The sequence below is a fragment of the Megalopta genalis genome, chromosome 15 (assembly GCF_051020955.1).
Source record: "Megalopta genalis isolate 19385.01 chromosome 15, iyMegGena1_principal, whole genome shotgun sequence".
Taxonomy (NCBI): Eukaryota; Metazoa; Arthropoda; class Insecta; order Hymenoptera; family Halictidae; genus Megalopta; species Megalopta genalis.
Genome location: NC_135027.1, coordinates 3,661,078 through 3,682,063, shown reverse-complemented (window position 1 = coordinate 3,682,063; position 20,986 = coordinate 3,661,078). Strand labels below are relative to the sequence as shown.

At 42.9% G+C, this 20,986-nt stretch overlaps 1 protein-coding gene across 11 annotated transcripts in view; it reads right to left on the bottom strand.

Moving 5' to 3' along the window:
* The window catches only part of Rab3-GEF (Rab3 GDP-GTP exchange factor), a 38,745-nt gene that overhangs the window by 12,931 nt on the left and 4,828 nt on the right, over positions 1–20,986 (bottom strand). For 6 of the 11 annotated variants that reach the window (XM_033485519.2, XM_076526534.1, XM_076526532.1 and 3 more), the window contains exons 2-29: positions 20,299–20,524; positions 19,655–19,823; positions 19,403–19,568; positions 18,404–18,584; positions 17,300–17,457; positions 16,247–16,547; positions 15,342–15,671; positions 14,805–14,837; positions 14,305–14,414; positions 13,522–14,225; positions 13,009–13,247; positions 12,165–12,353; positions 9,501–9,857; positions 8,890–8,958; positions 8,574–8,774; positions 8,306–8,498; positions 8,136–8,228; positions 7,854–7,987; positions 7,617–7,775; positions 7,353–7,544; positions 7,115–7,202; positions 6,767–6,909; positions 6,349–6,489; positions 4,593–4,737; positions 3,927–4,056; positions 3,638–3,854; positions 3,173–3,445; positions 2,523–2,702 (exon numbers count right to left, since the gene is read on the bottom strand). In XM_033485519.2, coding sequence (XP_033341410.2) covers positions 2,523–2,702; positions 3,173–3,445; positions 3,638–3,854; positions 3,927–4,056; positions 4,593–4,737; positions 6,349–6,489; positions 6,767–6,909; positions 7,115–7,202; positions 7,353–7,544; positions 7,617–7,775; positions 7,854–7,987; positions 8,136–8,228; positions 8,306–8,498; positions 8,574–8,774; positions 8,890–8,958; positions 9,501–9,857; positions 12,165–12,353; positions 13,009–13,247; positions 13,522–14,225; positions 14,305–14,414; positions 14,805–14,837; positions 15,342–15,671; positions 16,247–16,547; positions 17,300–17,457; positions 18,404–18,584; positions 19,403–19,568; positions 19,655–19,823; positions 20,299–20,394 — 5,391 coding nt within the window. In that variant the 5' untranslated portion in view covers positions 20,395–20,524. The remainder of the gene's footprint in view (positions 1–2,522; positions 2,703–3,172; positions 3,446–3,637; positions 3,855–3,926; positions 4,057–4,592; positions 4,738–6,348; positions 6,490–6,766; positions 6,910–7,114; positions 7,203–7,352; positions 7,545–7,616; positions 7,776–7,853; positions 7,988–8,135; positions 8,229–8,305; positions 8,499–8,573; positions 8,775–8,889; positions 8,959–9,500; positions 9,858–12,164; positions 12,354–13,008; positions 13,248–13,521; positions 14,226–14,304; positions 14,415–14,804; positions 14,838–15,341; positions 15,672–16,246; positions 16,548–17,299; positions 17,458–18,403; positions 18,585–19,402; positions 19,569–19,654; positions 19,824–20,298; positions 20,525–20,986) is intronic. The other 5 variants (XM_033485528.2, XM_033485537.2, XM_033485548.2 and 2 more) reach the window with 5 other exon arrangements.

The window sequence follows — 20,986 nt, the reverse complement described above, 5'->3', positions numbered from 1 at the left end:
TTACCCAACGAAATGACCGATGATATATATACATATACGTATGATATTACATATGATATACATATATATATGTATATATGCGAATTGGAGAAGTACATATATACATAATCTGTTTCGTTTATGTATATATGTATGTAAACGGGTACCTCGTAGGCACGCGAGAATATAATTACCACATAGTAAATGTATCAATATTCCAAATGTCTCGAGACGAGTATGTGTGTATATATAGATATATATATGTATAAAATCCAGTGAGGTAAATAGAAGTATAAAACCAGCGTGTCGGGGGCCTCTCGTTCTATTTGAATCGTGTATATTCAAGGTTAGTGTCGGTGGGTCTGCCGAGCGAATCCGAGCCTTGTGGGAGAAGCCAGACCCGAGTAGGCGGGATTAGAGACGGTCTTAAGACGGTCTGCCAATTATTTCTCTTCTAAACTCTCAACTAACCTACTCTTTATCAACAACTTTGCATCGATATCAACTGTAGAGCTCCCAAAGCATTAGTAGCTTGTTTTGATTATTAAACAGCTGTTTCACATGTCAAACAATCTCTTATTTAACGTATCGGATCGTAAGTAATTGTCTGAGAATGTAATACTTCGCGAATTGTTTTTTAAAAGTTTCCAAAGTTGGTGGATTCAACGAGTTTCGTTTATTTGCAGGTTCGTTTGCAGGGTTCTACCAAAGCAATAGGCGGAACCAGTCACATCCATTGTCTCTCTCTCTCGGCTCAGCAAAGGCCCCGATTCGTCTCCGTGTAGCATTTACAAGTAAATGTGTATCTGCTGGTAGAAAACTGTGCGTATATCGAGGGTAATATGAGTATTCAATTGGTATGTCGTTTCACAATGGCTGCCGATCGTTCCTCCCTCGGTTCATCCGTGTGTGTGAACGTGTACTGTGGGACGGGCCTGTAAATGTTTGCGGGCACCGTCGGATAGCCTCGAGGTCCCGAGACACGGCGGGCTGGCTTAAATCGCGATCGTGATCTCGCCGATCGTCCTGTCGTCATCGTAACACCTCGCAAAAACTCAATACACAAGAAGAGTAGACTGGTAAAAAAGATACGTATACAGAGAGACAAATTAAGCAGATCGTGGTGGCTAGCGAATGGGAGATAATATTGAGTGGTCCTTGCATCAATGCAATAACGAGAAAGGAAAAGAGAACACAGAGAGAAAGATATAGTGATAGCGATATATATAGAGATATAATAGAGAGAGGGAGAGAGAGAGAGAGAGAGAGAAAGAAAGAGAGATAGAGAGAGAGAGAAAGAGTAGATATTCAATAGTCGAAAGTATATGAGCGGTTCAAGGGGGCTAGTTGGGCAGAGCGGCGGATGGACTCCATTAATTGTTCGCCACGGCTCGATCTGCCATATTTTTTAGAATTAAGACTCGGACAATTTTTAATATCTTTGCAGATGAAGGACAACTGTCCCAGTTTGTATTCGCACTTAATATTCAATCAATATTCACAGTTTAACCGTAATTGCAACTCGCAGATTTTTATGCAAATGCACTTTATAAATCGACTAAAAAATTACCGATTTCTAGTAAGAAATCGAGTTTAAGCCGAATGTTTAATGTTCCTGTAACTACAGCAACAGAAAAATTTCCATATATATTATACAGTGGTGTGAATAATTATAGATTCAAAGTAACTTTTACTAGTTAAGTAACTTTAATGATGTTTAAACAAAAGCTTAACAAAATAATATATTATTTCTAATATAGAAACACACAAATATAGCTTTTCCAGTTTTTGTTTAATTATCAGTAAAAATGTAAAACTATGAGTGTATAATTATCCACAACACTGTATGTGACCTCCTTTAGTTGGGACATTCTGTATGTTTAAAAAAAACCTTAACAAAATATCATAGCTGTGTATTTCTATATTAGAAGTAATAGAAAATAAAAATATACAAATATGACATTTTGTTAAGTTTTCGTTTAGATATCAATAACATTATGAAAGTTACTTTGAGTCTATAGTTGTACACACCGCTGTGCATATAATCTAAGAAGAAAATCTGGCATAATTGCACTTCTGAAACGCATAGAACGCGATCGAGCTGCGGCGATCGTCCCGGGCAACACGAACCCCCTAAAAATCGTCAACCGAGCAAACGCCCGTTACAAAATCGTGTTAGATCGCTGAAATAAATGCATCGATTACGCTGTACTAATTAACCAGTCGGAGACGGTCGCATCGCCATCGGGACAAAAACAATACACATCGTATGATCGTAAATAGCGGGGTGTAAAACGCAGAGATCGATCGAAATCAGAGGTAAACGGGGATTCGGAGAGCTGAATACTCGAGTACAGGGGTCAGGGGACTGTTCGAACGTTACACGAGCAACTGGACGACGTTCGACAGAAGATAGAGTGCAGCGGGAATGTCTGCATTATCGTTTAGGGTCTGGGAGTTTTCATTCTGGTAGCATCGTTGAATTCCAAATTCCGAAACGAGGGTTGAGGAGGGAGGTGCGGACTTTTAGGTGCGAGTCATACCTTGCTATTCGCGAAGAGGAGACCCACGCCCTCCATGCAAACCTGAAGGAGCCCGCCCTCGCCGGTGCGCATATCTTGAACCGGAAACTCACCGCCCAGCTCGACACCGGTATTCGCGCCTCGACCCCGGGCTGCTGCCTTCTCCATTGCATCTTTTATGCAGTAGTAGAGCTCTTTACACTGCAAATTCCCCATTGGTCGAGCCATCATCCATTAAATTATTCTCACACAAAAGTACTTGAAATTATTCGTTGTTATAGTTCGATCGTGGATTTCGATGCTTCACCCTTCACCAAATTTGGATATCGCAGCCTCAATGCATATTTTTGAAATAGGAACTTATAATTAGACTGCGGATCTTTATACATTTATGACAGAAATGATTTGATGACATACAATACCGTGTCATTGTTAAAAGAATTTCACCGTTTGTTCAGATTATTTATAACTCGTTAGAATTATTTAAGACAGAAATAAATGTCCATGCAGTTCTCGTTTCTTGTATAATATGTAAGTGTATTGTAAATGTACATCTTGCATAAAGATCCGCACAGTCTACTTGTAATAATTTGTATAATAAACTGTCTTAATGCCTTAAAATGAACGTCTACCACAATAACGATAAGATTTGATGCGCATGTTGGAAGTACCTTTTTAGTGTAATACTTATGTAACTGCGTCTGCCCGCCGTTTCGCCGCCAAAGGCACAATACTTTGTTCTTCGGACTGTACGTCATATTGACGAGACGTTCGTACCACCATCGCTCGACGATTACACCGTTTACGGACCTCAATACGAGACCGTCGTGACGGACTTCGAGGAAACGAAGATCCCCTTCTGCATCGACGCCAGCGTGCACTGTGAACGACTGTCGGTGCATCTGCCGCGATGTCAGGGGCTTCAGATCTATGTCGTTTCCGTACTAAAAAAAAAGAAAAACAGTCAACCAATCGTAGAAATAGTAAGAATTAATAGTCTTTGAATATTCAATATCATTGAATCAATAAAATCGATGGACCGATAAGGTGAGACAGAAAAGATGGATTAGATTGTTCACCAACTTAAAACTATCGAGGATATCGCCAGCCATTTTTTAACTTGACTATTTACTTACCAAATTATGTATCTGATCGAGAAGCTGATTGAGCTCCTGGCTGTAGATCAGACCGATATGGCTTTTCCCGAGCAATCTTCTAACTTTGCGTTTCACCTCGTTCTTGTCGACGTTCAACATCACCAGTATTGCAGTCAGATTGTGCAGCAGAGTGCACAGCAGTCTATCCTCCTCGTGTTCCAGTCGCTTCTTCTCGCTTTCGCTCAAACTTTTATACCTGAAGCGTCGAATCGAAGTCGAGAAGCTTAGATTCAATTACTCCGAGCAAAATCAATCCTTCGTCAATTACCTTTCCATCATTTCACCCGGACCTTGGTCCATGCCGATCATGTCCCTCTCTTGAGAGACTGCATCCAGGAATGCGTCCTCCCAAAACTGCATCTGGTCCCAAAGTGTTGATCTCTCTTTCCCCAGCAGTCCTAGAAAACGCCCATTGCATTGTTACTTCGGTATTGGGTAATTGATCGCTTGTGACATCTAATATTAACGTAATCGAAAATGATTAAACAGTAAATTAGATGGAAATTTTATTTGATTGATCCTGCGACGAAATCTACGTTCCAATCAAAACTTGGGCACATATTAGTTGAAATAAAAATAGAAAGTTACTATGCGAAATAATTATCAATTTACTTGAGATAAAGCGATTTCAAATAATATATCATTTCCGTCATCTCTTTATTTCAAACTGGCTAAAAGAGATAACGCTGAAAATAGTAATAAATGCAAAGATTTTATTTTATGAAATCTTCATAATTTGTTTTGAGGCAAACCAGCCACAAACATTTTTAACTTCATTATTTGCTCAAATAATTATGAAATATAATAATACATGTTAATTGAAATGATATCTCAAATAATTTCATGTCAACTGTGCCCAGGTCTGATTCCAGTTGGGTTGCACTTTAATTCTGACACGTTTCCGAGCACTTTTTATGAATTATTCGTAACATACCTTCAAACAAGTACGTTCTAGCAGCCTCTGGACTCGGAGCATTTGTAGTCGGCACCAAACTGCCACCATGATACCGGAAACCGGTGCTCAACGACGACTTGCTCGACCAAACGCTCGCTGTTCGTTGCTTCGCCTGTCGCGAGAACTGAAACGATAGTGTCCCATAAAAAAGGAAAACAATCTCCCAGCATCCTATTCTCGCAGCATATATTCGTAATCTCGATCTGTATCCTTCTAGCGATTCAAACTAAACTTCTAACAAGCCTGATCGATATTTTCTACGATCTTGTATGGTCAAAAGCGATTTTCTTGCAAGCTTAATTGATATTTCATCACGATGCGTATTGTCGTTTACTTTCAAGGGAACCTCGGGTTGGCTGGAAACTAAAAGACTAATCCAGTGACTGGAAATTAATGTGCCTTGACCTGTTCTGCAGCGAACGCCATGCTAATCAATGCATACTATCAATCTTATAGATTCTATCAATATTTAACATTTTTACAACACAGAAAAAACTATCGTGAAACTTACAAAATATTTTCCTCAAATTTTGTTTAATTCTTTGTTTTTATTCAATTTTCGTTAGTTTAATCGTTTAGAATAAAATGATTATTCAAGCTAAAATTTGTATATTGATATTAATGACTTCATTAAAATTTTGTATAGAAGCAACTTGCTGGCAACGTTCGCTTCAGCTCGGGAGGAGACATCAAGCGTGATCGTTATTGTTATACAAGCTTTGATCTCGCGTGCGCAAACGTTAGTTCGGTGATCGGTGATACAGAACATGCTGTATTGATATCTAGCCAGGTGTTCGCTCTCTATCCTTCGCCATATCTCTTATCATTCTTCTTAAAAGTGTCATACTTCGTGAACCTCGAAGAGAAACGCTGCTCCTCGAAATCGACGCTATGCTAAGGTGATCTAATAATAGCTACTGGAACTAACGAGGGAACCTCGAGAAAATTTTGTTTCTTCTTGCACAATTTGCTAACTCGCAGAGGATCCCAATAACCGCGATGTTGTGATTCCTTACACGATATGCAGGATTTAAATCCTTTCTAATGATACGTATGTAAAAGGGTTGATCTTAGCAGTGTTTCCCAGATTTATTCTACCAAAATTAGTCATTTACTGCTGTCATAAGTAGACTGCGGATTTTATGTATTTCCGACGAAAATGAGTAGATCAGATGCGAAACAGTGGATTTTGAAAATACTGGTGCATCATTTTTAACTCGCTAAAATTATTGTTATAAATAGACTGTGAATCTTCACGCGAAATAAACACTTTACCAGACGATTGTAAGAAATTAAATGAATATAAGTTGTTTTATTTAATAATTTTAATAATTTCGAAATGGTGTAACAATATTATTAAATTCTATCAGCTACTCGTTTCTGCCATAAACGCATAAAATCCACAGTCTAGTTATAAATTAATTAATGCAGGTAGTATTTATTAAACAAAAAAATCTACAGCCTAGACAGAAGTGGCTTGTCATAAATCAGAGCTGCGTTGCATGCAGATTGAAAGAGGAAAGCCCTGAGTTTGAGGCGGAGGAAAAATTTCGAAAAATTAAGGTTCCTCTAGAAGTCTGCAAGCTACCAAGAGAAAACAAAGTCCTCTGGCAGCGAGGTTCCCTCGCCAGGTCCCGTGGGGTTGATCAGGGTCGACTCTAGGTTGTTCTAACAGCTAGGCGTTACTCTAGTTAAAGGAAAAAAGTAGTAAGAACGGAGTCAGTTGATCATTTACATTGCCTTGCTCGACTTCGCTATCAGAGACAGTGCTTCGGAAAGAAGCTTGGTGCGCTTGCCGAAAAGCAGGATTAGTGATAATGCTACCTCCGTCTGTGGACAAAGCTTCGCTGCTTCCTGTTCCACCTCCCCGCCCACTCTAAAAACACATGACGCTGCTATGTAGCACACATTTCCTCGATTTCTTTGTTTGTTTTTTGGCTTCTTTCGCGCGTTTGATTTTTTTTTTTTGTAATCTCAGTCTCGTGGCCCGTGAATATTTTTAAATAAATTGTTCTGTCGCCTCTCTACGCTCCCGTTCTCGTTTCGCAGAAGCCTGACACGCTGATCGAACCAACACCGTGATTAACAAAGTGAGACACGTGTGTGACAACACCGTTGTGCGAGCCACTTAGGAAATTGCGGCACGGGTTTACCTCGGAGTCGAAGGACGTCAGCTTGCTCAGGAATTTTCCTTTTTTCGTGAACATGTCCAGGAACATGTCCGTCGTCGATTGGCTACCTTCTGACGCGGGGGAGGTGTGACCGTGTGGCATCTCCAGGTGCACTTGCGGCGTGTCTGCAATTGGAAATTAGCAGCAAATCGATGAAACAGAGGTACGCATTTTTGAAAAGAAATTGTTGCGCTAGTTCTAAGGAACCGGAGAATCGAACCAGTTTAATTAAAATGATTTTGTGGTCAGCGGATCGTTAAAGCTATTTTATTATTTCATCTTCAGAAAAATTATTCATTTTGACTTCGTTTCAATTGAGACACTACTAACCCGATTTCTTTCGTTCGTCGCTGCCTTCCGGCTGACTAGGTGATTGCGGCGACTTCAGGTTCTCCTTGCTACCAAATGGACTAGATGCCTAAAAGAAATCATTCGGAACATCGTTTACTATCTGTCTTGATCAAATTCCTTAGCTGAATAAATTCTTCCACGTTCTCTACACGCGTATCTAACTTGAGTTATAAATATTTTGGAAGTAAAGGATAGAACGATCGTTGAAAAGACATACTTGGGACATTAGGGTGCTGTCGAAGCCACCCTCGGAGAGATCCTTGCTCCAGTAATGAGTGTGTGCAATTTCCATCAACTGGAAGACCGAAGCCATCCCACCGAGTCCGAAATTATTGTAAGTGTGTCCAAGACCGTGAGCCACTGCTTGAAGGCACTTTAGCATTCCCTTATAAACCGGCTTCGAGACACACTATCCGAAACAACGATTTATTATTTCTTGTCCTAATAATTCTCTGAAATCTTCGACGTTTGATGGACGTACCACGTCGTCGATGTGATCGTCAGGACTGATCTTCCTAGTCAGACCTTTGTTAAGCTTGCTGACTACCAGATCCCGGTAGCTCTCATCCTCCATCAGCTTCTTCAGCCTGTTCAGCTTCAGCCAACCGACGCCTTCGCCCGTTAACACCTGGTTCACCACCTGAAATCAATTGTACACGATACAGATAGAGACCAAAGTACACACCTTCGATCGAGTTAGCAATGAAATGGAACTCACATCGGTGAGGAAAGCTTGATTGTCGCTATTTGTACTAGACCGCTCCGCGTTTTGCATTCTCTGAATGTCCTCCGCGGTTGGCTTGCTGGTCGTATGCTTGATCAATGGTGAACGCTCGACTAATCCCGTTTTACCTGCACAGAAACAAACGACCTCGTTTTCTCATCCGATATTGTCTCAAGCTTTCCGGAGAGTCTCGTTTCTTTTTAGCTTTTCTTGGTGAAACCATTCACAGCAATCTGATGGAAATGTGTACCAAAAGAATTGAACCAGGAATCTTACTTTTAGGGAATGGTCCTAGCAGAGGCGTCTTCTTATCGCCTTTCTGCGACTGCGCCTGGATAGCAGCGTTTCGATTAGAACTACTTTTACCACCTGAAAATCGAATTGGTAAGCTTCATCTTTTAAACGCGATCGCGGGAGTACAGTCATTAGTACTTCGACCAAATTACCGAATAGATCGCTAAACATGCTGCTCGTTTGCGCAGCGATGCCATTTAAATCGCTACTAATATTGCTGAAAAAATCACGTCCGATGTCCCTTCGTCCGCCGCGGTTGTCCGCTACCAGTTGCGTGTTGCTCGAATCTCTTCGTTGCATCATGCCGGGCGATGGTGGCGGCGATTGCTGCGACTCACCCAGGCCCTGTTCGAACAATGTAGCAATTTTTGAAGAGAATTGCACGCCGTACCTTGAAGCTCTTCGAGTTTAGTTTCATACCTTGAGTAAACCCTTCTTCGCGGCTACTTCCTTGGCGCTCTTCGTCAGATCTCCGAAAGTGCTCTTGCCAACGTACGTTAAATCGTCCAAGGTGTTCTTGCTGACACCTGCTGCGGTCTTGCTCGCCTCTATAGCCGTCTTCGACGCCTCCTGCACGGACTTCGTCGCCTCTCCCACGGCCTTCTTGGTCTGCTGCGTTAACTGTTTGAAAATCGTCGCGTGAACTCGATGATATTTCGAGAAAAGATCCAAGAATCTATGTATCAAGCTGTCTACCACGCTCTGAATGTGTATCAATTCTTCAAGTGACGCGTACCTGTTCTAATGGAGCAAATAGGCTCTCCTCACCAGCCTCGGTGATCTTCTCCTTCGCCTGATGCTTCAGCTATAAGATAAATAAACCCTTTTCATCGAGACACCTACTAAGAGAATCGGAGAACACAAATATCTAGCGGTGCATAACACATTTGCCTTGACCAAAGTAGGCGATCAACCACCTCTCGTTCGCTTACAAAGCGTTGAGACCCCAGAACTGCGAGCAGTGTGAGAATTACGATATACGCATCTACAAGAGAATAGACCAGAACAAAATAGAATTCGAGGATTAAATTTTGTCGTCGTTGGCGCACGCTGCACGACAAACAGAATCGTAATCGGCACAGTTGCAAAAATGTCAATGAGAGGAGACCGATGATTACTCTAAGCGTGGAATCAAATTAGAAGATCGGAATTTCTGGTTCAGTACTCCCATGTCGAGTGTACGAGTTAAGGAATCGCAGAACAAATTCAAACAGAATGGCCCGAACTGCGAGCAGCTCGTTTCTACAAACTTAATTCGTTTCTACAAGAGGGTAGACAGTCAACGGAACACAGGGCTAAACTCTAGACGATCATTGAACAATATCACCAGGCCTAATGGCGATCTACCTTATCCATCTGAGCGAGAAGACCGTCCTGACTACTTTGCCTAGTCGTCTCTCGGACCAGGTCCTTCGCCTGGCTCGCGATCTGCTCGAACAGCGATCCTTGGGATCCCTGTCGCAGAACACCGTTACCGGTCACGTTGGAACTGTTCGCTCTCTGCACGCTCTCCGTGGACTGCTTCCGACTACCGGATCCCACGGAAAGCTGTCGTGAAACTGTCGACGACTCGGAGTTGTCGTTGCTACTGCTGCTGATCTGCCGGGGCAAAAGCGGCCCCGTGCTCGTGCTAATGCTCCCGGCCCGCCCTAAAACGTTCCCGACGCTCGGGTGTCGCTGGAGAACCGCCCCCGAAGGCTCAATCTTCGAATACAGAAGAGTCAAGTTTCAGGGCAGTCGGAACGTGTTCACGGAGCAGGCGCGTCCAATCTCTCGTTTAAAGCAACGTGCCAAGCCCTCTGGAGGCGTGGTGGATGACCTTCGAGCGCTCAAGCCACGCCCAAATAGCTACAGCCACGCCCAAGAGGCTCAGGCCTATCGGATCAAGAGGTGCAGAGGTTCGGACTACACTTTCGAAGATCAAATTTGAAGAAGATCAAATACCAAGAAGACCACGCCTACAGAGAATTTAGGCTCTGCTAGAAGGTTCAGGTCATGCCTCCAGAAAACTTAAGTCACGCTAGAAGGTTTAAACTACGCCTTTAGGGTCCTCGATCTTGCAGGAAGGCGCAAACCACGCCTTTGGAGGGCCTTGGTCACGCCCGGAAAGCTCAGATCACGCCTGTAAGAGACGTGGAAGCTTCGGTCACGCCTCCCAAAGGTCTCAAAGTAGAATATCGTATAAAAAGTGTTGTTAGAAGCGAAAACACTGTTTGGACGTGCCTGTTCTCCGTATTTAGAGGTCATACAGCGTAGACAGTGGGAAGCTGCAGCAATTCTTTTGCTATATGTTCGCTTGAGAATTTAAAATTTGTCTGTAATTGAAATCTCAGTTCTCACACTACAATTTTATTTCTCTAGTTCTATTAATGAAATATTATTTGATTTCTGAAGGTGTAAAAATTTTTATAGGGCTATCTTTGAATTTGTAAAACTTCATTTAATTAATTTATGAATCTTCTCCCGTGTCTACGCCATATTTGTTCTTCTCCTTTGGCTCCAGTGATCATCTAGTTCCGACGCAGGTGGTAATTTACAGTTGAAATTTAAGGAAGGTCGTCCACACACCTTACCTACGTAACTTCTAGAAAATATTTACAACTTTTGGACGCTACTTCAATGTTACAAGGGGTCGCACGCAAGTGCCTAAATTACTTTACTCGTACCAACTTGTACAGAACTCCAGTGTTCGTGTGTTCAGAAGTAACAAAAAGAAAAAACAATAGTTTCGTGTTTCATATACAGTCAATACTACTGACCATTAATAGTTCGCATCTTCTTGTTTCGAGTAACTGTGATGACATATCATATGCTGTATTAATTCATTAACCATGCAAGCACAAATGTTTAATCTTCGAACGGGCGCGTCGACTTACGAACGACCAACGTTTTTTTATTATCATCGTTAATGCATTAATACCCTCGGCGAAACGAAACGCTTCTCTATGCACGTGAATTAATAATCAGTATCGTATGATACAGCACCAACCGTGGAACAATCACAGTACACAGATATATGAAACATAGTGGAAAGTATAACTAGCAATTGTATCGTTCGAAAGAAAAGAAAGAAACGGTGTCATGCAGATACTCCTTCAGAGAGCTCCGAGTAACAACAGTGCACGTAAACAATTAAGTAAATGTGCCGTTGCGTGGAGTCTCTGCAAGTTTTATTCGCAGCGTGAGAACGTGTCGCGTGGTTTCACGATGCGATAGACACAGATCATGCATTTTAGAGAATTTCCAAAAAGAGATAATCGACCGGGAACCAACCCAAAGAACCAAGGCAAACAAACCAACGAACGGATCGAGCCGGATAGAACCGAAAATGATCGATGAGAACCAACAGAATCTCTGGTTCCGGGCACGGTTATTAACGCCAGCGTTCAGGAATGCGGTAACAATCAATGTACGCGGATGAAAATGAGAAAGGAATCCGTGAACGATGGCAAAACTTGCTGAAGGGGTCTCATGCTGGGCTCGGGTTCTGCAGGACTGGGCACAACGTCGTTCTTCAATGAGCAGATCGCCGTTTCGAAATTCAATTCAATAATGAAGTTCAAGATCAAGGTGAATTTAAGTCAAAGAAATCTTTGCTTTTGTACTCTTTTGGAAATTTAGACCTGTCTTGTCACGGTACAATCGCGGGCATGGGCGCGGTTTGCATTTTAACTTTCTTTATCGACTTCGCAAAGTATTAAGCTGTCCCGAAAGTGCAATCTCGAGCAAAATTAACTTGTACAGAGAATCCTTCCGCTAGAATTTTGCTGCGGTTTCATCGCTTATAGATCGTCAGCTTGATCTCGCTTACAGCCGATCGTGCTTGCTAGTTATCCTCGATTCATGTTGGTCGGAAATTAAAGGTCGGGACAAGCTGACGACGGATAATTAATATTACAGAATTATGCCGAATCCTGCGAGGCATGCAGGTCTCAAGTGATACAAAGTAGAGAAGGCAATACCGACAGTGGTACACCGAGAAAGTGAGACTGGCGTGGCGGATGAACTCACAGGAACGACAAATCTACGCGAGGTCCTGTGGGAAGAAGCGGCAGGACGTTCACCGTCGCTGGCCGTCGGAGCCGATAATGAGGCCATGCCTACCCCGAACTGTCCTACCGAACTTTGTGCGCTCAGGATTGTGCGTGGTGTTATTGTTGATGCAGAGTCTGACTCAAAGCTACCACCCTCCTCTTTATCCTATGATCAAGTAGTCTGGTCAATGATCTGGCTGCGAGAGAGAGACGCATGGAGCGTGTGCCTGTCTGTCTGTCTGTCTGTTTGTTTGTCTGGCTTCTGTCTGTTCTTTGTTCGTTTTGTGTCGGTGTCATAGTTGATCTAGATCCTCTCGGAAACGTGTGGGTCTCATGACATGTTGTGGTACTTTCAGACGAGATAACGGTATTTCATGGCATCTACGGGGTGGACCGGATGTTATGTAGCGATTGATCGAGCACTAGGCGGGAGATGAATTCACGATGGTCGTGGCAATTTTTTGGTCGGGAGTATTTCGTCTGAAAGGGGCCTTGCTCTGTCAAGGATGCTGCACAGGTGGACTGGAAAAGATGGCGACTCGAAACTGTAATTACCGTTTCATAACTTCCCATTTCACGGTGCATTCTGCTACGAGGGGATTGATTGTTCATTTGAAATTTTAGCTTAGCAATTAGAATCCTGTGAAGCACGATTAGCTTCTTCCATTCTTTTTTAGTCGACCTGTGCCCGACAATGAGTATCCCGATTAATATCGAGCGTCTACTGGTCTCCGGAAACGTGTAGAAAATATTGAGAAAAAATATTGATTTAGTAAAGACACGATGAAAAAGTACCCAACGCGGGTCGCCTCCAAACTTACATTGGTCGACTGCGAACCTTCTTGAGTTTTCGGGTTCAACTCGAACTCGGAGTCTCTGTTGAAGCTAGGACTGCTGAGGTCGCTATGGCTGGATGAGGTGCTCGGTGGACTCTCTGGCCTGACTGTAGACTCCTCCTCCACACCAGGATACTGCAAGGTGCTCGGAGGATTGTAAACGTTCTTCGGGTCCACTGACAAGGACATAGGCTGAGGCTGCGCCGCCTGCGAGCAGTTGTAACCTGCAAATGATCGACAAAGTTAAACCTAATTCGGAAGAGACGGGTAGATAGAAGAGACAGGTCTTCTTCGAACGAAATCAAACGCTTGATAGAATGATCGACTAGAATCCATAACTGGGCATCATTTTCTTTGCCACAACATAAATAACTCAGACTGCTTATCTCTATGACATCAAACAAATCTTGAAATATTATTTCACGCGAAGAAAAGTATTACATCAACGATTTCCAGTACTTTTTCAAATATCTTTAGCCGTCGATAAAGGTTACTCACTCGGTGACAAGTCCGAGGACACCAGCTCCGAGACAAAATCGCTCAAAGACGAATACGATGAGCTAGTGCTCTCAGCAGCCTCGGAGTCCGAGCCACTCTCATCGGTCGGCTGGCTCTCGTGCTCCCTCATCGCCTTCAAAGCGTTCGCCAGAGAGCTGCCCGAGTCCCAAACAGGGAAACTGATAGGTTCTAACCCAGCAGCGTACCATTTAGATTTATCGCCTATCTGGACCGGGTCGAACACTCCTGTCTGAACCCTGAGGAACGCGACATTGTTCGGGGTCAAAGACCATTCCGCCAAAAACTCGACTGCTTGAGTCCTCGCAAACTTATTCAAGAAGTGGCTGGCCCTCGGCCTTGATCTCAGAAAAGAGTTGATTTGGAAGGCGACCACGGGTCGCGGATAGAGTCTGAGGGTCCTGGTGTGCTCGGTGAAGTTCGCTAGCAGGTTCTGCGAGTTGAAGAAGCGCACCATGGCCACCCTCGTCGCCACGTCTACCGAGTCCACGTCGTTCCCGTAGATGAACGGGTTGAAGGATGTCGGCGTGTTGCCCTGAGACATTGGTTTCTGGGGCGACGATGATCCTGCTGACTGGGAGATAGAGGATCGACGGCCACCGGAAGTCATTGTACCCGGCGAACCCAGTGGACTACCTTGTGGGTAGACGTGGTGATCGATGCTTGGCCTGTGCTTCGACGAAACGCTGAGGAATGAGAGCGACGATTAATTGATCTATATATCTAAGGGAACTGAAACATGCGAATTGGGATTTCGAAGCTCACCTCAGGGTAGAGAGGTGAGAAGTCATGCTCTCCCTCCTGCTGGGAGCCTGGAGCGATGTCCTCGGCGTAGGTTCCAGCGACATCGATTGCGGAGTCATGCTAGCCATCGCCTGAAATAGGATTCTCCATTATTACAACGATCCAACACTCGCTAGATCTTCTCAGAGATCATTGTCGGGTTATATTGAAGCAAACTACGTCTACTCGGGCTAAAGTCTAAGCGCCTACGTTTCCTAGGCTATCCTCGGATCCCCAGCGAGTCTTCTTCATCGAGTAATGATGATCGAGTGCAATAATGACCTCCGGGATTTGCTAGCTCTATTGCGTGTCGCTACTGCACTCGACTCTACAATGTCGGTCTCATAAGGAAAATCAATAAGAAAAGGAAAATAATAGTATGACAACTACTACTGCCGTATAGGCAGACTCTTCCATGCCGCTAACTACAACACAAGGATCTCAGCTGTACGCTACATGCAGAAGATAATTGAAATATTTACACCAGAGCCGGCTTGGTCCATCAGTTGCATCGCCTGCGGAACCGAACGAAGGAGCAACGAATTAATTAAACGCTTCGATTCGCAGTTGTACGGTTTGCGAATTGATTGGCGGGGCTCTCTCACGCAGACCTGGGCACACTTTGCTCGCGGTAATTATAGTTCGCCGATGTAATGCTTCTTTGGCAATTGAAAGATTTGATTCCGATCTTCTAGTCATGAGAAGAAACACGTTCTTTCTCTTGAAGTGCATCGTGTCATTATTTTCTTTATATTTCTGGTCGTTCGAATTACATTGAAATAATTAAAGCATTTTGAAGAATGCAAGATTATTCGAAGGCCACGCTGCATATTTATCTTTCATTCTTCGTTTTATCTTGTACCACCTTGATAATTGTAAAGTAACGAACTTCAACGCAGACGTTTTCGTTGAATTAGATCTTGAAGATGATCTCGAAGAGATATCTTGTTCGGTAGTGAATGCAACGGACGCCCAGGTCTGTAATGTTCACGATGATCGATCGGTGTACTTTTATTTACCTGCTTCAAGTGGTTCTTTAGGATGCTGCCTTCCGGTTCGGGCAACGGTGGCAATTGATCGCCCAGACCAGTCGGAGCGGTAATCTTATTGCTGTCTAGGTCCACCAGCCAAATGTCATCGGGCATTTTAAAGTTCGTTTTGTACAATAGAAAAGTAGCGGGTATTCCGATAACAAATGGTGTAGGTGCAAGCAACAACTGTTCCGCGCAGCTCATGCACGTGGGTAACAACGGTATCGCGGGGAACATATACTCCAGAGGATAAATCATTGTAACGAACGCCATTACGGACATCGATAGGGCATTGTAGTCGCGGGATTGCAGCACGATCTGAAATCAAACACCACAGTTCATGTTTATGTAATATACACTTGCATAATGTTTCACTCTCGTTCCATCAATCAGCGAAAAAAAAGTGACAAGCGAAGACCAGCTCATTAGAACAGCTCTCGTGTATCTTCTACAATTGATTTTTTACATTGGTTTAATTAGCTATCTCAACTAGTTTTAACTATTCAACTAATTTATCAATATATTTTGACTTGAATATTGATCACTTATTTTTTTGTCACTTTTTTCCAAAACAAATCGGTTTGACAGATAATTAAACCTTTTTTTTATCTGCGTAAGCTCGAGATAACAGTCGAGCCAAAATGGCTGAAGACTCGGAAGAAGTAACTCCGCGCTTAAAACAAATAATTCCAAATTTTTATCTCATTAACAAAATTAATATCCATTTCAATGTATATATCGTCCTATCAGCATAGAAACAATCCATTAAAAAAGAAATTTGTATCTAAAGAGATTTAAAGAGATTTAAAAGGCTGGCCACGGTTCGCCTCATAACGTTACCGCGAGTAAATTGACCCGCTAACGGTTGCGTAATGTTAGGTCAAGAAGCTCACCTTGTGCTCGAGAAGGATCAACGTGAGGACCTTCAGACAAATGTCAACGCCGAGAAGCTCCAGGGGTAGATGCAGAGGGAAATCAACGAGAGAGAATCTAGTGTGGTCTGGGAGGGCAAAACAGAGTGGCGGCTGTATACTTTGCGACACGATCTCGACCTCGACCCGTGTCTTGGTCGGCACGGGCACAGGGCTGCTCAGCAATCGTAGGATCCAGGTCTCGATCTCGCGGACGTCGTGGAGAACGATCGAGGGCGTGCCCTCGAGCATTTGTCCCGTCAGCACACTCCACACTGACTCTCTGTTGCAAATTTACGACGTTGTCAATTAACAATGCAGAATTATCGAAAACAAGCCGTCAGAAGTGCTTCGGAAGACGCCGGGAGCTGAACGAAGCACTATACAATGGTTTTAACTGTGCACACATTAGAAGCACCCAATATGTACAAATAAAAACAATTTTCTAGACGAAATATGTTCCACGAGGATTAATGCAGCGTTTGTTTCTAGTTTCTAGTCAACTTAGAAGATGAAGGTTTTAAGTGTACACACACTTTTGAAAAATGCAGTATGTTTCAGCGAAGACAATATTTCAAATGAAATTCGTTCCACAAAAATGAACACGAACTGTTTTCAATTTTATTATATTAACCCCGGGAGGACGGACCTCGCAGAGGACGGTGCCGTGCCATTTTTGACCCAAGACAAAATCTCGCATGAACAAATTTTTGCCGGCGCGTAAGAACTGGTTCTCGAGTGACCCACGTGCATCCTGTGAGGATTAAAGTAAATGAATGCTAAATTAACGAAGTCTTATAGTCGTCGCAATAGCTAAGCGCGCATACTTTAAAAATACCCAGTTTGATAAAAACACGCGCTGCATTGTAGTGCAAAATCCCGGAAGGATTAATATAGCCCGTCTTGAATTAAAGCGAATAATTAATAAACGTGCGCCTCGGCTGTTGGCAAAAACGGAGGGAATGCTTCGCGGAGGTTTTGTCCTGAAAAACTTTCCGGAGACGTATAATATAATTGTGAGAGTAATTAATTTACCTGTTCGTCTGCCTCGAAGCCCCGACTTTTTGCGGCGAGGAGCTCTCGTTGCAGGCGTCGATGATCTTCTTCAGAACAAAAAGGCATTCCCGGAACATCGAAAAGAAAGGGTGATGAGAGATGATGCAGAGTGACGTCAGAGAGTGGTTCCGTATCCTCTGAAAGGACATCGTATCGATTCAGGCCGTTTCTTTGGCTAGATATAGTTCGAAACGAATGCAACCCCACTTTGTATGTCGCGTTGACATACTTTAATCCACTTTAGAAATTCTGGTCAATGGTTTTATTGACAAGGTGGACTGCATATTTCGTTTCTTAAACATTTTCCAGAGTTTAACCCTTCGCCGCCTCCATTTAAAAGACCAGGATAAGGTGACGCTGTTTTTGTAAATGGACATTTTAAATTTACGGAGCCCGAGTGGAATTTTTATGTTCAACCAGAGAAGAAAGGAAATCCTGAAGTATAAACTTAAAAACGTTAAAATTATTCTTTATCCGATTCATAATAAATTCTTGCATGAAATAATCTACTCGCGACAGTGTTCAATGTTTCGATCGCAGAACGCAATACAGATTCCAATATATCAATTTGAGTAAAACGGCAAAGGGCTAAGGGAATAACACGAAAATGAGATGAAAGGCGGGAACTTCAGTAACAAACTTCAACGTGCCGAGGCGAGAATCTTTAAGCTTTCGTTTCAAAGCCCCTTTTGTGTCTCGGTGAGATCCACTTTGGAAATTCTTGCTACCGCGTTTATTAAATAAAAGTCGACAATAGATTCGAGCCGAGATAAAATGTAGAATCTCAGATCATTCTTTGACAGGAATGCAAAGGGAGTACTTTGCGAGAAACTTTAAACTTTATGGTTCGAAATGAATGCTGTCCCTTCTGTGTTCCATGTTGACACAGTTGGGTACACCTCGGAAATTCTTAGCATTCATTCGATACAATAAATAATAAATGTACTTTATGCTAACATCGTTGGTGGCTCGCAGAGTGAAAGAAAAATCGCACAAACTGCAAGAAAAACGGCGAACCTTCATGGAGGATGATGCAGAGGGAGATTAATAAGACAAGGTAATTTATAATCGAGGGGTTGTCACCTGTCGTCTGCGGGATGCACACGGCGACGGGGAATGACTACCACCACTCTCGCTGTCTCCACTCGGCGCAGTGATGCCTAATCTCGGAGCACTCGGTATATGGGATGTGTCAGAATCCCTTCTGCTGCTTGGACATTCTTTTTCTGAGTCGCTAGGACCTACCGCACTGCTCCTATAGTCGCTATAAACAATAGCTAGAGATAACAGTCTCATAATCATGGTCTACCGGAAACCTATTGCATCACGGCTCTAGCAGTTCACTCTAATGAAAGTACTCAATGGAAAAAAACATGCTGTTATGTTATCTTTAACCCCTCCCCCCCTGTTAACCGGGTATGAGGAAATATCTCCAGGAAGACATCTTCGATACGCATGACCACAGTTTTCCTTATGGAAGTTTTTTAAAATAATATGTAAAGTGCATTACATTTTCCGTTGTTTTTACCCATTGAAACCTAGCGTGACCTCGAATTTGCAGTTTAGTCTCAAACACTATCATAATGTTTTTTATATGTGGTACACTAAGGGTGCCTTCCCTTGAACAGCCATAATTTACTAGCACAGGACGTTCTTCTTTGACGTTAAAATCATCTAGATTAATTGAAAGACATTTTGCCGATTACATACAATCTATTTCGAGAACAAAATCGAGCTTTTGGAGTTCCGTTGCTTCGTGTATGCCTCATTACTTCGAGAAATATCTCATCGCGAAATAATTATTTCAATCTGTTTAATTAATTCTTCGTACATTGGAAATATTTGATTTATATATTTTCTGAATATGTCATAAAATATTTCGTCGATATAAATAATGAACGAGTGGAAAAGCGTAAAAGTGTAACTACTTTAAGCATGACAATATAACATCTGGCTGCGAAAAAAGTCCTCATTGTGAAACGAGTCGAACAAAAGTTAATTTCCCCGGTTAACAGGCTAACAGAAATCGATGGCGCTACTAATTGCGAGGTCACTAGTAATGAATGATGTGTTATATTTCACCTAGAAAAGGCCGAGTCCGTGCTCTTTTCCATGCTCTTCCTCCAGCTCTCCCTCCTAAACGTAGTATTGTATTTGTCCCTTCTGACGGACACTCCACCCCCGCCTGCACTTCCTGCCCTTTCTATCGGCCGATAGAAATTCACGCAGATCCCGTACCGCGTTTTTCCTAGAATTTGTCATTTTATATTCGCGATTTTCATCTCGATAAATCGTCGATCGAAAGATAGTACGTGAAAGGTGGTCGCACTGTACCGGAATCTTTGTCCGTCAGGGTAAAGGTGAAGGTAGTGGCCTCTCGTAAGGCTGTGCGTTTCGGGCCCACGCTGGTGCAACCCTCCGGTTGACAGAAGTAGACCATGTCCAGAGGCAGTGGAAAATCTTTGTGATCTTCCACTGGATATCTTCGCAACAATTCTGGAGCCTTTAATTCATAACCGATCTCTAAACAACTGTCCAATCAGCCCTTTTGTCATTTGCCTATTGCAAAGATTTCATCAATTTATATACACGTGTGCCACTCTTGACACTGTCACAGTCGCGATTTATTTTAGTTCTTTTCTCGCAATCTCAAAACATTTCATTTATTCCTGCGTGTACAGTAAAAGAACGAAGTATTAATCGAACTAATTTAATCGATAGAATAATTGATGAGAAATAATGAATAATTGTCATTCGAATGAAACGTTCGACCAAATAACGTATTCATTTCGGATAATTATCTTAGGTAAATATTTATTCGAAACAAGTCGAATATAATATCCAACTCTGCTGTAAAGTAACGAAAATCTGTACGCAGAGGGTGTTTGCGTGGTGTTGGCGACTGCGGTGCAGCATTTAAATGAAAATGCAATTAACTGAATTGCGTTTCAGAGCATAATTCTGGTGAAAGATGGTACCTGCACAGGCTGGCGAGAGACTGACGGCAATCTGGCCCCCACAATGGCGAGATAATCGACCAAGCGGGGGCACAGATACTTCTTCTGCGTATCCATGGCTGTAATTTACAGCTCTGTCACCGTTTTGTACAGCGTGTAGGAGTCATCCGCGCCGACGACGGCCTTCTGTCAGGATCGCCTCCTGATCGAATCATGGCTGTAGCATTCTCCGTTTGGTCTTCCACATCTGGAATCACACCGGGAATCGATAACGCGAGGCACGAACTCGTCGGTTCGCTATAATTAGAACCGTTCAATTAATTCTTTATTATCCTGCGTCACGTGGCCCAGGACCGTGACGATAGGCCGCGCTGATTATTTATCGGCTCGTTTTCGGTGGGAGGGTGGGAACCGGGGGAGATTGCGAACACCCACCAATATTGTGTTTGCGTGTTTTTCTAATGTGATTCTGATCGCGTGGGCGAGCGAAACGTTTCGAACATCGATTCGCTCGTGAAGGGTTGCGAATACATATTTGCTGTCTGGAGGGTGCGAATGTCATCAATTCGTACCGATTTTCGAATTAATTATAAACTCTCGATTGGAGAGGTTCGGGTGACTACCGGCTGTAAGCCCAAAGTTTTGATTGGTTCAAGTATTTAGTTATTATTATTCTGTAGATTGCAAAGTGAAAATTGTTTGCTTTGAA